General features: G+C 52.2%; 1 protein-coding gene across 1 annotated transcript; it reads right to left on the bottom strand.

The window, feature by feature from the left end:
* Nucleotides 1-8,223: 8,223 nt before the first annotated feature.
* LOC146395845 (protein FAM90A26-like) lies at nucleotides 8,224-10,356 on the bottom strand. Its single transcript, XM_084998586.1, has 3 exons — nucleotides 10,214-10,356; nucleotides 9,691-9,793; nucleotides 8,224-9,099 (listed from the first exon to the last, which is right to left on the bottom strand). The coding sequence occupies exons 1-3, from the start codon at nucleotides 10,354-10,356 to the stop codon at nucleotides 8,224-8,226; spliced, it is 1,122 nt and encodes a 373-aa protein (XP_084854712.1).
* Between the last annotated feature and the right edge of the window lie 3,691 nt (nucleotides 10,357-14,047).

Below are 14,047 nucleotides of genomic sequence, written 5' to 3'. Positions count from 1 at the left end.
GAGAACCCGATCGCATCAGACCCGAAACCCAGCCGTGTACCTCCTGTCCTCCAAGAGCTTCTCAAAAAGTGGCTGTTCCCCAGGCTCCCTTGGAGAAGATGCAGCTGAATTGGGGGATGAGGAAAGGGGGCGGGGTGGGGGTATGTTCCCCTTCTTGCCTGACCCTGGCCTGGTGCACATTGGCATGCCCGTTCTTGGATCGAGAGCTTTCAAGGACGCCTCTCCCGTTGAGTGAGGAAGTCTGGAGATCGCTTTGACAACAGGCTTCCCTCTCTGGGCGACACGCGTGTGTGCAACACCAAACCTGCCCCACAATGGCACAGAAGTGCAAACCCCAAGGAGGAGAGCAAAGGACAGCAGAGAAGGCGTCCTCTCACAAAGCGCCCAGTGCACCCGTCAGGAACGAGCAGGGGGTCCCAGCGGCTTAACAGCCTCTCCACAGGCTGGGGAGTGAGAGAAAGCCAAGAGGCTGGTGCCAAGCATAAGCAGGGGATTTGGGCCCCCAAGGGTCTTCGTCATCCCCAAACAATCCACCACGGCCAGGAGGAATGGTTGACCAAAGCCCACGGGGCGAGAACCCAGGCCCCAAACCCTTGAGCCTCGGGACGAACCGTGTGTCCGCTGGTGGGGTTCTCCGAGGGATTAGCCGAGCAACGAAGTCCCGTCAGGCCTGCAATGCAGCCGGGTAGCCCCTGTCTGTCGGGAGAGTCTCAGAAAGGTGGCTGCTCTCCAGGCTCCAGGACTGAATGTGCGGCCTGAAAGCGGGCCTCCCTCGCAAGGGACCATGGGGGAACCGCCTTCTCCCGCCTGATCCAGTCACATGGCAAAGTCACATGACCTTGAGGGGAACTGCAACATTCCAGGGGGCCTCCCACACCGAGCCTACTAAGTCTGGAATCCACCTGGGGAAAACGCTTGCATCTCTTGCCTGCACTCCTCTGCGCAACACCCACCACGCTCCCCAAAGGCACAGAAGTGCAAACGTTGAGGGAGGAAAGCGAAGGACAGAAGGCAACACCCCCCTTCACAGAAGAGACCCGTGGATTCGTCCCCAAGCGGCAGGGGGGCTCCGATGGTAAAGCGCCTCCACAGCTTGGTGACTGAGGAAATGCAGAGGCCCTGGCGTCCAGGGTCTTTTGTCCATCCTGCTGTCCTTCAAACGGCTGCCTCGACACAGAGAACCTCTCGCCTCTTCTGCCGGGAAGGATACCGGAATGAAGAAAGTCAAGATGGCAAGGCAGAGGATCCAGGCCCACACGTTCAGCCACAGGACTGACTGTCTGCTGCTGGATTTCTCCGAGGGATTCGCCCGAGAACCCGATCGCATCAGACCCGAAACCCAGCCGTGTACCTCCTGTCCTCCAAGAGCTTCTCAAAAAGTGGCTGTTCCCCAGGCTCCCTTGGAGAAGATGCAGCTGAATTGGGGGATGAGGAAAGGGGGCGGGGTGGGGGTATGTTCCCCTTCTTGCCTGACCCTGGCCTGGTGCACACTGGCATGCCCGTTCTTGGATCGAGAGCTTTCAAGGACGCCTCTCCCGTTGAGTGAGGAAGTCTGGAGATCGCTTTGACAACAGGCTTCCCTCTCTGGGCGACACGCGTGTGTGCAACACCAAACCTGCCCCACAATGGCACAGAAGTGCAAACCCCAAGGAGGAGAGCAAAGGACAGCAGAGAAGGCGTCCTCTCACAAAGCGCCCAGTGCACCCGTCAGGAACGAGCAGGGGGTCCCAGCGGCTTAACAGCCTCTCCACAGGCTGGGGAGTGAGAGAAAGCCAAGAGGCTGGTGCCAAGCATAAGCAGGGGATTTGGGCCCCCAAGGGTCTTCGTCATCCCCAAACAATCCACCACGGCCAGGAGGAATGGTTGACCAAAGCCCACGGGGCGAGAACCCAGGCCCCAAACCCTTGAGCCTCGGGACGAACCGTGTGTCCGCTGGTGGGGTTCTCCGAGGGATTAGCCGAGCAACGAAGTCCCGTCAGGCCTGCAATGCAGCCGGGTAGCCCCTGTCTGTCGGGAGAGTCTCAGAAAAGTGGCTGCTCTCCAGGCTCCAGGACTGAATGTGCGGCCTGAAAGCGGGCCTCCCTCGCAAGGGACCATGGGGGAACCGCCTTCTCCCGCCTGATCCAGTCACGTGGCAAAGTCACATGACCTTGAGGGGAACTGCAACATTCCAGGGGGCCTCCCACACCGAGCCTACTAAGTCTGGAATCCACCTGGGGAAAACGCTTGCATCTCTTGCCTGCACTCCTCTGCGCAACACCCACCACGCTCCCCAAAGGCACAGAAGTGCAAACGTTGAGGGAGGAAAGCGAAGGACAGAAGGCAACACCCCCCTTCACAGAAGAGACCCGTGGATTCGTCCCCAAGCGGCAGGGGGGCTCCGATGGTAAAGCGCCTCCACAGCTTGGTGACTGAGGAAATGCAGAGGCCCTGGCGTCCAGGGTCTTTTGTCCATCCTGCTGTCCTTCAAACGGCTGCCTCGACACAGAGAACCTCTCGCCTCTTCTGCCGGGAAGGATACCGGAATGAAGAAAGTCAAGATGGCAAGGCAGAGGATCCAGGCCCACACGTTCAGCCACAGGACTGACTGTCTGCTGCTGGATTTCTCCGAGGGATTCGCCCGAGAACCCGATCGCATCAGACCCGAAACCCAGCCGTGTACCTCCTGTCCTCCAAGAGCTTCTCAAAAAGTGGCTGTTCCCCAGGCTCCCTTGGAGAAGATGCAGCTGAATTGGGGGATGAGGAAAGGGGGCGGGGTGGGGGTATGTTCCCCTTCTTGCCTGACCCTGGCCTGGTGCACACTGGCATGCCCGTTCTTGGATCGAGAGCTTTCAAGGACGCCTCTCCCGTTGAGTGAGGAAGTCTGGAGATCGCTTTGACAACAGGCTTCCCTCTCTGGGCGACACGCGTGTGTGCAACACCAAACCTGCCCCACAATGGCACAGAAGTGCAAACCCCAAGGAGGAGAGCAAAGGACAGCAGAGAAGGCGTCCTCTCACAAAGCGCCCAGTGCACCCGTCAGGAACGAGCAGGGGGTCCCAGCGGCTTAACAGCCTCTCCACAGGCTGGGGAGTGAGAGAAAGCCAAGAGGCTGGTGCCAAGCATAAGCAGGGGATTTGGGCCCCCAAGGGTCTTCGTCATCCCCAAACAATCCACCACGGCCAGGAGGAATGGTTGACCAAAGCCCACGGGGCGAGAACCCAGGCCCCAAACCCTTGAGCCTCGGGACGAACCGTGTGTCCGCTGGTGGGGTTCTCCGAGGGATTAGCCGAGCAACGAAGTCCCGTCAGGCCTGCAATGCAGCCGGGTAGCCCCTGTCTGTCGGGAGAGTCTCAGAAAGGTGGCTGCTCTCCAGGCTCCAGGACTGAATGTGCGGCCTGAAAGCGGGCCTCCCTCGCAAGGGACCATGGGGGAACCGCCTTCTCCCGCCTGATCCAGTCACGTGGCAAAGTCACATGACCTTGAGGGGAACTGCAACATTCCAGGGGGCCTCCCACACCGAGCCTACTAAGTCTGGAATCCACCTGGGGAAAACGCTTGCATCTCTTGCCTGCACTCCTCTGCGCAACACCCACCACGCTCCCCAAAGGCACAGAAGTGCAAACGTTGAGGGAGGAAAGCGAAGGACAGAAGGCAACACCCCCCTTCACAGAAGAGACCCGTGGATTCGTCCCCAAGCGGCAGGGGGGCTCCGATGGTAAAGCGCCTCCACAGCTTGGTGACTGAGGAAATGCAGAGGCCCTGGCGTCCAGGGTCTTTTGTCCATCCTGCTGTCCTTCAAACGGCTGCCTCGACACAGAGAACCTCTCGCCTCTTCTGCCGGGAAGGATACCGGAATGAAGAAAGTCAAGATGGCAAGGCAGAGGATCCAGGCCCACACGTTCAGCCACAGGACTGACTGTCTGCTGCTGGATTTCTCCGAGGGATTCGCCCGAGAACCCGATCGCATCAGACCCGAAACCCAGCCGTGTACCTCCTGTCCTCCAAGAGCTTCTCAAAAAGTGGCTGTTCCCCAGGCTCCCTTGGAGAAGATGCAGCTGAATTGGGGGATGAGGAAAGGGGGCGGGGTGGGGGTATGTTCCCCTTCTTGCCTGACCCTGGCCTGGTGCACACTGGCATGCCCGTTCTTGGATCGAGAGCTTTCAAGGACGCCTCTCCCGTTGAGTGAGGAAGTCTGGAGATCGCTTTGACAACAGGCTTCCCTCTCTGGGCGACACGCGTGTGTGCAACACCAAACCTGCCCCACAATGGCACAGAAGTGCAAACCCCAAGGAGGAGAGCAAAGGACAGCAGAGAAGGCGTCCTCTCACAAAGCGCCCAGTGCACCCGTCAGGAACGAGCAGGGGGTCCCAGCGGCTTAACAGCCTCTCCACAGGCTGGGGAGTGAGAGAAAGCCAAGAGGCTGGTGCCAAGCATAAGCAGGGGATTTGGGCCCCCAAGGGTCTTCGTCATCCCCAAACAATCCACCACGGCCAGGAGGAATGGTTGACCAAAGCCCACAGGGCGAGAACCCAGGCCCCAAACCCTTGAGCCTCGGGACGAACCGTGTGTCCGCTGGTGGGGTTCTCCGAGGGATTAGCCGAGCAACGAAGTCCCGTCAGGCCTGCAATGCAGCCGGGTAGCCCCTGTCTGTCGGGAGAGTCTCAGAAAGGTGGCTGCTCTCCAGGCTCCAGGACTGAATGTGCGGCCTGAAAGCGGGCCTCCCTCGCCAGAGACCATGGGGGAACCGCCTTCTCCCGCCTGATCCAGTCACGTGGCAAAGTCACATGACGTTGAGGGGAACTGCAACATTCCAGGAGGCCTCCCACACAGAGCCTACTAAGTCTGGAATCCACCTGGTGATAATGCTTTCACGTCTTGGGTAATATGTGATGCTATGTGTCTTCCACATCTTCTTTGTCCAGTCCTTTTTCAATGGACATGTTGATTGCTCCCATATCTTGGCGTCTAGTCCTGTAGTCCTGCCGTGATCTACTGGGGCGATTGCAGCTTTCCTCTGAAGTAGTGTTTCTCTTATGGTTTTCTCTGGATATATGCCTGCAATGGCACTGCTGGGTCATGAGCTCTTGACCCACCAGTGTTGGCCTGTGCTGCCCCCTGCTGGTCCCCATACAACTGTCGCTGACCCCTTCCTGTAGCTGCACTGAGAATAGGCAGAAGAGAGACTTCCGGACCCCAGGGCACCTGAGGATGGGGACTGGGTATGGTTCTGGGGTCCTGCAGCCCCTGCTTGCCGTTCCGGGGCTGGGACGTGGGAAACTGGTGGGTGTGGAGGGATAGGCAGGCTCAGGACCAAAGTCCCTCTGTCCCTTGGGACATCCCTGTGAGATTTGTTAGTGCCTGTGTTTCGTGCTCTCTCATGTCTTTCCCCTCCTTGTTTTTCTCTTCGCTTTTGCTCCTATTTTCTGCCTTAATTTTTTTCTTTGTGCAGACCTTGGACTCTGAAGCCAAAATATCTCATGAGACCTGGAATTACTGCCTTGTCATTCATACAGGACAATCTGTGCTCTTATCTCCCATCACTCTAGGTTTATTTTGTTGCCATTAATAGTGGTGGTATTATTGTTATCTTTCGGATGGCCCTTAAATTTTGTTGTGAAGGTTAGTCATTATTTTTACTAGTGTTTTATTAGTAGCACTCATCATTATTAGTATTTATTAGTAATATTCTTCCTCTGTTTTTGTTGTTATGATGGATGATTTTGTGGGTGACGTATACCAGGTTGAGAGCTTCCTGCAGGACTTTGAAAAGCCTGTGGTTGCTGGTGGGCTGGTGGGCACTTCTGTGTCTTCCAGAGCAGCAGCGTGATCTCTTAGGCCAGTGAGGGGACAGAGAACATTGGCTCCAGTGGTCCTAGGGTGCACCTCAGTTTCTGGCGGTGTTGGCTTCCTGGTTCTGAGCTGAAGTAGAAAATACTGAGGACACAGGGGCAGGTGGGGACGCTTTCTAGAAAACCAAGAGCAATATTACACATTTGCCACACACACACACACACACACCCCCGCCACCCAGTGAAGTTAGAAAACAAGGTGTAGCTCTGGAGGGCCAAGGATGCCCTCCCTCCATCTTTCAAAGCAACACACGTGTGCATGGGATGCTTGAGGGGACTTTAGAGGGGAGTTTTAGAGGCTTGTGTAGGCCGAGGGCATCCCATAAGGCCCCCTCCCAGATGGTGAGGGTAAGTTCTTGCCCCTAGAGGGGCCCTAGGATGATAAAGTGGGGTTCTCTGACCAGAAAGGACTCAGGGTTACCTCAGGAAACTGGCGGTGTCCTTGTGTATGTATGTCTTCCGGAACACCCTTCATAATGACACCAGTGAATTGGACGCTCTTCATAAACAAGAAGACAATTTAATGTCTGTAGGGTTTGCATATGACATCCTAGATACGCCAAAGTCTGTGTTGTGTTCTAAATAAAGTCAGATGCCAAGAAAGGACTCTTTTCCACATGGAAGGGTAGGGGGATGTTTACCTTCAGCCAGAGCATCCAGGATTTTTCTAGATTGGATGGGGAGCCCCGGCCACCTTTGCTGTCAAGGGATTTGCAGGGTGTCCTAGGACTGCCCGAGTTTCAGGAAACTGTGTCCCTCAGGGGTCCCTGCCCACCTGCAGCTCCATTGTAAGGTACAGAGGGAGCTCTCTGGCCACCTGCACAATCTTGAACTTCCAAGGCTTCCAAGAGAGCCCCAGATCTCCGTGTGCTGACCTGTTCCACCCCGGACAATCCCGGAGCACAGAGCATGACTCCCTGAACTGCAGTGGTGGAGACCCAGCCACTGAGCTGTCCTGACACTGAGGGCGCTGGACAGCCAGGTGGCGGGACACCTCAGCTGGTCGCCAAGGCTGCTGTAGCACTCGGAGGTCGTGCTCAACACAGGCAGCAGGCCAGGCTCCTGAACCCCCAGTGGGACCATGTGAGTCCGAGTCCTGCTTTCCTGACAGGGGGTCCCACCCAGTCACCCACCCCACCCTCTTGCTGAAAACATTTGAGTGTCCGGTGGCAGGCCAGGCCACTGTCCCCTCTACCCCTAAGCGTGGTCCTGCCATTCAGGGCTTCTCCCAGGAGTCCCCAAGCCTTTCATTATCTTTTTTTTCCCCTGGGCTATTTGAAAGGCTATTTTCTTTCTTTTTTTTTTTTTTGCAAGCAGGAGATTGTTTAACCAGGTTTTGTTTTACTCCGTCTGAATATTTGGGGTCCAGTAAGGATAATGAGCTGCCTGCTGTCACCTGGGTAGGTGGAAGGACCTCTATCATCCCAATTTGTTTGGTTTTCATGAATTTTATTGGAGTGTAGGTGACTCACAAAGTCGTGTTAGTTTCAGGTGTCCAGCAAAGTGAATCGGCCACACGTGTACACATATATCCATTCTTTTTCAGATTCTTTCTCATCTGGGCCATCACGAGTACATGAAAACCCCCACCCAAGTCCAGTGTGGCCAGGGTGAGAATAACCCAGTGATGCTTCTCCCATCTTCTATGCATGCAACTCACACCGGACATGGGGAATGCGCATACAGTGACCCTGGGATCCGGGAGAGCCTGAGACTCTGTATTTTTCCTCAGCCTCAGTGCATCCCAAGCTCCTCTTTCCTCTCAGTTACATAATCTGTGTTGAGTCAAAATGACCATTAAGATGACCCCCAAGGCTGAGAAATGAAAACCACATACAATGTGTCCTATACAGGAGAACTTTATTGAAATCGAAGCAAATTTTGAAAACAAAGCTTAAAAGTAAAATTTAATGAAAAATAATAACCCAAGCACCTTGGGAATTCCCCCCCACCCGGATTTACAAGGAGTGAACTCCCAGAGCCCACAGGTCTCAGCTCAGGACAGGGTACCGCTCACATTCTGCAAAGCACACAGTTGTGTCCTGTAGCCTGGTTCCAAAAGTTCAGACATTTGCCACCAAATACAGAACACTATAGCTTCCTACTAACACAACAGTGACAACTGACTCCTATATTTATCGCAATGACTTGAAAGGGGGTTAGATTCACAAAAAAAAACTTGGCATTCCAGTTTGGGAAGCACCAATTGGAATATGCCCATAATTCCATCCTGAGAAAGCACAGCGTTTGCAGGTGCATGTCCCCGGGTCTGGTCTGGGTTTGCACCCACCAGAAGTGAAGAACCACTGACTTATAGGGACAGGCCGCTCCCTGTGACTTCCTCTCCTCAGGGAATCATCACCTCCAGGGCACCTGGGGCTGGAGGACAGTCTTAGTGGCCATGGGTATGTCCCTCCCAGTCACTCTCTTCAGAGGAAGAGGACACCTGAAGGTCCTCGTGGAGAACACTCCAGGAGCCTGGGGTGCGGGGACACTCAGGCTCGCTGCAGTCAGGGGGGCTCAGAGCCAGAGGGGCTGGCTTCTCAGCAGGCGGGGGAGGCATCTGGCCATGGGTGTCTCCCTCCGAGTCACTCTCTTCGGAGGAAGAGGACACCTGAAGGTCCTCGTGGAGAACACTCCAGGAGCCTGGGGTGCGGGGACACTCAGGCTCGCTGCAGTCAGGGGGGCTCAGAGCCAGAGGGGCTGGCTTCTCAGCAGGCGGGGGCAGGGGAGGCCCCATGTACCTGCAGTTCCACCAGCCTTTGCCTACTCTCCTGAAGAGCATCCTGAGAGGCTGGCCTGGAACAAGGCTAGTGGGCTGAGGTTGGGCTGGGGTGCAGGCTTGGATGGTGTTGGAGACAGATCTGCCTAGTGGAGGCTGTGGGGCAGGGCTTTGCAGCTGGGCAGGTGTCTTCCTGGTCACGTGGGGCTTCACTGTGGTTCCACATCCAGTGGTAGTGCGATTAAGCTGGAGATGCTGGAAGGCCCCCAGGTTTGATGTCAGCAAGTTCTTCCAGGGGGTTCTTGCAGGGCTGAGTCTAGGTTTCTTTTGGGGGTGCAGACAAGGCTGGATGGAGCTCTGGGCAGATCTCTTGCCTGGAGCCTGGATGCTGCTGCGGGGGTGCTGCAGCAGACTTTTCCTGCCGAGAGCCACCAAAGGCTGGGTGGAGTTCGGGTCATCTTTCCTGACAGGTGGCCTACTTGGCTGCTCCAGTTCCAGGAGGGATTTCCTCTTGGGTGGCTGGATGAGCATTGGCCTGTGAGGATGCTGTAGCAGAAGACAAAACAGAACAACTGAAATTAGAATTGCCTCACCGTCCAATAAAAACGCAAAGTACCTGACACACAAGTCACAGGATTCAATTTCTACATGGTGAGGTATGCAACCTCAGGGGTGAGCATGAAAACGAGCATGACAGCATCACCTGGATACATTTACACATCAACTAGGAAAACAGAAAGATTCCAACAGTGCCTCTTGTTTAAAAAAAAGAGGAACCAAGGCTTTTTGTCCCCTCTTCGAGGGACTGTACACAGCTTGGTGTTTTGCAGGCACTGATGGCAAATAGAGTTTTGAGGGACAGTTTTGCAGGATGTGTCACAGTTATAGCCATGTGGTCTAACGTGAGGGAGGCTACTTACAGGACGCTACTGGCATCATCACCTCCACTTCCCCACAGCACACACTGCCAGACCTGCAAGTCAGAATGCAAATCAAAGAAACCCAGGAAAATGCCATCTGAAAACTACTCTGAGGGATCACATTGGTGGGGAAAGACTGGTACAACTTCCCTCCCACAGGAGGAGAGGGAGGCCAACCAGGGTTGCCCAGGGGAGAGAGCGGGACCCAGGGACTCACCCTCACATAGTCGCAGGATTCCGTCACTTCCTTCCAGCACCACTGCTGCCCCTGTGGTCTCCCAGGAAGTCTCTGGAGTAACTTCAGCTGATGCCCCGCTTGCCTGCAGAACAAAGCACGTTAAGCGGCAGGATCCCAAGATCTCCTTGTCACATTTGGGACAGACAACCCCGTGGCCTCTCCTAGTTTGGGGCTGTTGTACCAACCCCTCTTCCCTCATCTCACATCCTTCCCCCACCTCCAGGGACACCTCCAGGTTTTCCCAGGACACTCCTCCTCTTTGTCTCTCTGGCTCGGGTGCCTCTCATGTACAAAGCTGCATATATATGTTCTCCACCTCCCTGGAGTGACCTCGAGGCGTATTAGGAACTCCTGAGTGTGGCCCCCTGAGGATGTAGCCCCTGCCTGTCTCCTCAGTGTTCCCACCCTTCCTAGACCTGGCTGAACTCACGGTGTAGAAAAGGAGGGAAGAGTCTGCAGCGCGTTCATCCCAAAGCCTGGTGCCACCTCCCCCATGGCTCACCGTGGCCTCTGCTCCTTGTCTCTCTCAGCCAGGTTACAGGTCCTCAGGGTCTGCAGGACTTGAAGCTTCCGTGGTTCCAGATTCTCCTTCCCGAGTCTGCAACCCAAGGGTTGGGGGGCCAGGGCCCCTTGCCAGCGCTTCATGGGGCACCGGACACTACTTGCTTTGTGTCCAAAGGCTCCGCAGTCCCTGCACTTCACCTGTGGGTGGAGGAGAAAAAGGTCAGGGAGTCAGCAGAAATCATGGGCACGTGTCCAGAGACAGTGCAAGGACAGACGGAGAGAGGCGAATATGGATTCTGGAGAAAGGACAGAAGCACATGGTTCATTAGGTGCCAGGATCTTCCTGATACTCTGGGGCTTCCCACTGCCTTTGTTAGGGAGCATCTCAAGAGGAAGGGCTGGAGGTCTCAGCGGGAACAGAAAGACCCAGATGGGAAGGTTTGGATAAGACCAGGCAGGACATAACACTAAGGAAGGGTCAGCTGGTTCTGGCCCAGGTTGCCTGAGGAGCAGATCCCAAGGCAACTGCCTTTGGGTGGGAATGGACAAGTGAGTGATGGAGCCGCCGGGACATTCCAGGTCCAAACCCTGACTCTGGAGCCCAAGCCACCCCTGATTCCCCATGGTCTCGACCCGCACGTACCCTAGGGTCTTCATCCTGTGGTGCAGGAGCCCTCTGACCCCCTGGTCCTGGGGGTCGCTTCGTTGCTTTCTGGGCTTGACAGGATCTCCAGGTCCTAGACTGTGTGCAACGACTGGCCATCGTCCACAGCTCCTTGGAGAGTCAATCTTAATTTGTGGATTGTCTCTGTATAAAGAGAGAAAACTTTGAAATTCAGGCAGAGACACAAGTCACCCAGGTCCGCCCTGTCCCAAATAATGGTCCGGGGGACCTCACGGCCAATAAACACATCCAGGTTTCTGACACTTTGACTCCTCCTGCCCAGACAGTTCCCCGTTGTCTCCTGATTACCCGCCCACAGGTTAGGACCCTGGCTTTGTTAGAAGTTCCAGGCAGAACTCTGAATTTAGATTTGCATCCTTGGAAGACTAATTTGAGAGACTATGTTTATGTGTCCCACAATGCAATCTAAGAGATAAAAGAAGACAAGATTTCCCCACGTGGACACAAATAATTATGCTATGGGAAGGCTACCTGTACTATCTTGGCACAGACGCTTGAAAATCAAAACCAAGTATCATAACCTCTTAAAGTTCTGACTCTCGTATTCAATATCAGAGAATGAAATTTTCAAATAAAAATTCACTGAAAATAATTATTTTATTCTCTATGCGATTAGAAGATTCACTGCTGAGGATCTGGACTGTTTTCTGAAAAGTATTGTGTTTTTGCCTAGTTACTAATAATGTGAAAGCCACCTTTGAACCAAGGATGAGCAAGTAATTTCCTAGGCATTCAATGCCCAAAGACGGTCCCAACAAGTTTTCATAACTGCTCCTCCAGTGCCAACTTCAGTGTGCCAGGATGCTAAACTCCTTAGCGTTTGAATCCTCACGTAATAACAGCATTCAGAAAGATGTATTTGTCAGCCTCTGTTCTCAGAATTCCTACTGAAATTAAATTATCTAGATCATTCTCTGACACAACACCTGAAACTCAACTTAAAAGGAGTTAAAGATTTGCATAAAACCTGAAACAGTAAAACGCCTAGAAGAAAACAAAGGCAATTTGCTCTTTAACAAAGTGTCCAATCAACAGAAACATGGGTGATGAAAAATAGTACATATAGTCAATAGAAATCTATCCAGCCACCAATAAGTTGAAATGTTGTTACTTTCACCAACAAAGGAACCTTACTGTTATGAGGCTGATGAAGTAACTCAGATGCAAAAGGCTTCACTTCTATTTAGAATGCTCAGACCAAATAAAAAGGAAATAAACCACGCGCTCCATGAACAAACCAAATGACCAAAAAAACCCCCACAGGCCCACAGAAGAGAACAGAGGATACTTGAAAGGAAGCTTGTGGACAAAGGCACATGGTAAATGAGCTCTAATATGTGGAGACAGAGAATAAGGAATATTTTGGTGGTGAGCATGAATAATGTTTACAAAATTTGAAATCTAGTATTATACAAATTAAACATCGAATATGAATAGTCAATGTTATTTAATTTTACAAATAATATGATAAGCAAAACCTAACCTATTGACAAGCCAAGTCGTTATGTATCATTACTAAAATTTTCTTCCCTGGAGAGATATGCTGCATGCCAAATGTAAAGCAAACGATGACAAAATTAAGCATAGTTTCTCCTATCTTTCACTATATTCCAAAAGATCGGGGGGGTGTGTGTGTGTGAAATACCTCAAGTGGAGGAAATAAAGCATTCTTGGTGTTTGAGGTAGTTTCAAGGGGAAATGGCCCTTAGCTCTCCAGGTGTCGTCTAACCCAAAGTCACATGGCCTTTAGCTTTTCCTAATCGGTCAAGGAGAGTGGCCACTTTTGAACCTAAAACATCATCAAGGCACCTATAAAAAGACCAAAATCTGGACTTGACTCATCTGTGGAACACAAAACAAACAAACAAACAAGCAAGCAAGCAAACAAAGGACTGAAAAAGGTGAGAGGAAATTGAAGGGCAGACTAACACACATCTCTTCAGAAAACAGACCAGTAAATGTGTGATGGGAAACACCAGGGGGCCTAACTGGTGAAAGGGTCTCAGGTTGGTAAGAGAAAACAACCAGAGATTGTGGTGCCGAGCACTTTTATGTTCAAGTGGCTTGCGATGTATTTTTTGACACAGAAAATCTTCTATTGAATGATAAAGGAAAGAAAACATTCCAGGTACCAATTTAGATAATCCATGTCCATATGTTGGGCAAAATGATGACCTACTTGTGTACAGGTGGAATCCAAAGGATTATCTGAATAAAAAATTAAATAAAAAATGGAAACCAGTTGTGTACCTCCTGTCTATCAGGGAATGCTCCACAAAGTGGCTGCTGGACGCATTTGAATGCAACATATGAAACTGTGAATGTGGATGAGGAAAGGGCAACGGGGGAACTGCACGTACTTGTCTGAGCCTATTCTGCTACAAATTGACATGGCATTTCAGTGTTCTACACCATCAAGGAGACCAGTCACATTGAGTCTATTACATATGGAGTGCACCATGAGAAAAACTAGTATTGGTCGAAGATACTCATGTATACAACGCATAGAAACTCACAGAAAAGCAGAGAAGCGAAGAAAAACAAAAAAACAAAAACAAAAAAAAAGGGGAGAAGAGTAGAGGAGAGCAGAAGAAACACCCCGTCAGTGAAGAGACCAAAGGATCACTGGAGGAAAAAAAACCAAAAAAACCCCAACAAAACAGAGGGGGCCAAATGTGTCAAAAGTATCAACAGATTGGTAGGTGAGAAAGAAAATTAGTGGTACCAAGGGTACTGATGTATGAATGGATGGAAAAATATATTGATAAATGCAGAAATAAGCTCTTCTACTACAAAAAAAAAGAGATTCACAAAAGAAAAGAGTAAGTTTCCAAGGAAAGAATAAGAGCCAGCATATTTAACCACAAGACTTTGTATTGCTGAATTTCTCCAAGGGAATAGCCTAAGAACAAGAAAGGTGGTGACGCCCAGGGTCCCTTGCAGAAGAATCAGCTGAAAAGGTGGATGAGGAGAGGGTGCAGGGTGGAGGAGGTACCTGCCCTTTCTTGCCTGACCAAGTCCTGTGGCAAAGTCACACGACATTATTGGATCGACAGTTGTCATGGAATCATTTCACTTTGAGCGATGAAGTCTGGAATTTGTTTGAGAAAATGCTTGCATCTCCAGATACACTCATCTGTGCAAAAC

Source organism: Sus scrofa, chromosome 15, assembly GCF_054392235.1.
Source record: "Sus scrofa isolate SSC_HxYL_T2T_F1_AM1 chromosome 15, Sscrofa_HxYL_maternal_Yorkshire_Landrace_v2.0, whole genome shotgun sequence".
NCBI lineage: Eukaryota > Metazoa > Chordata > Mammalia > Artiodactyla > Suidae > Sus > Sus scrofa.
This window is presented reverse-complemented; position numbering and strand designations above follow the sequence as displayed.

Coding starts and splice junctions, on each gene's coding strand:
- LOC146395845 (XM_084998586.1), bottom strand. CDS start 10,356: ATGAAGCGCTGGCAAGGGGCCCTGGCCCCCCAACCCTTGGGTTGCAGA. Junction 9,794..10,213: donor GACAAGGAGCAGAGGCCACG/GTGAGCCATGGG, acceptor TTTGTTCTGCAG/GCAAGCGGGGCATCAGCTGA. Junction 9,100..9,690: donor AATCCTGCGACTATGTGAGG/GTGAGTCCCTGG, acceptor CTTCTGCTACAG/CATCCTCACAGGCCAATGCT.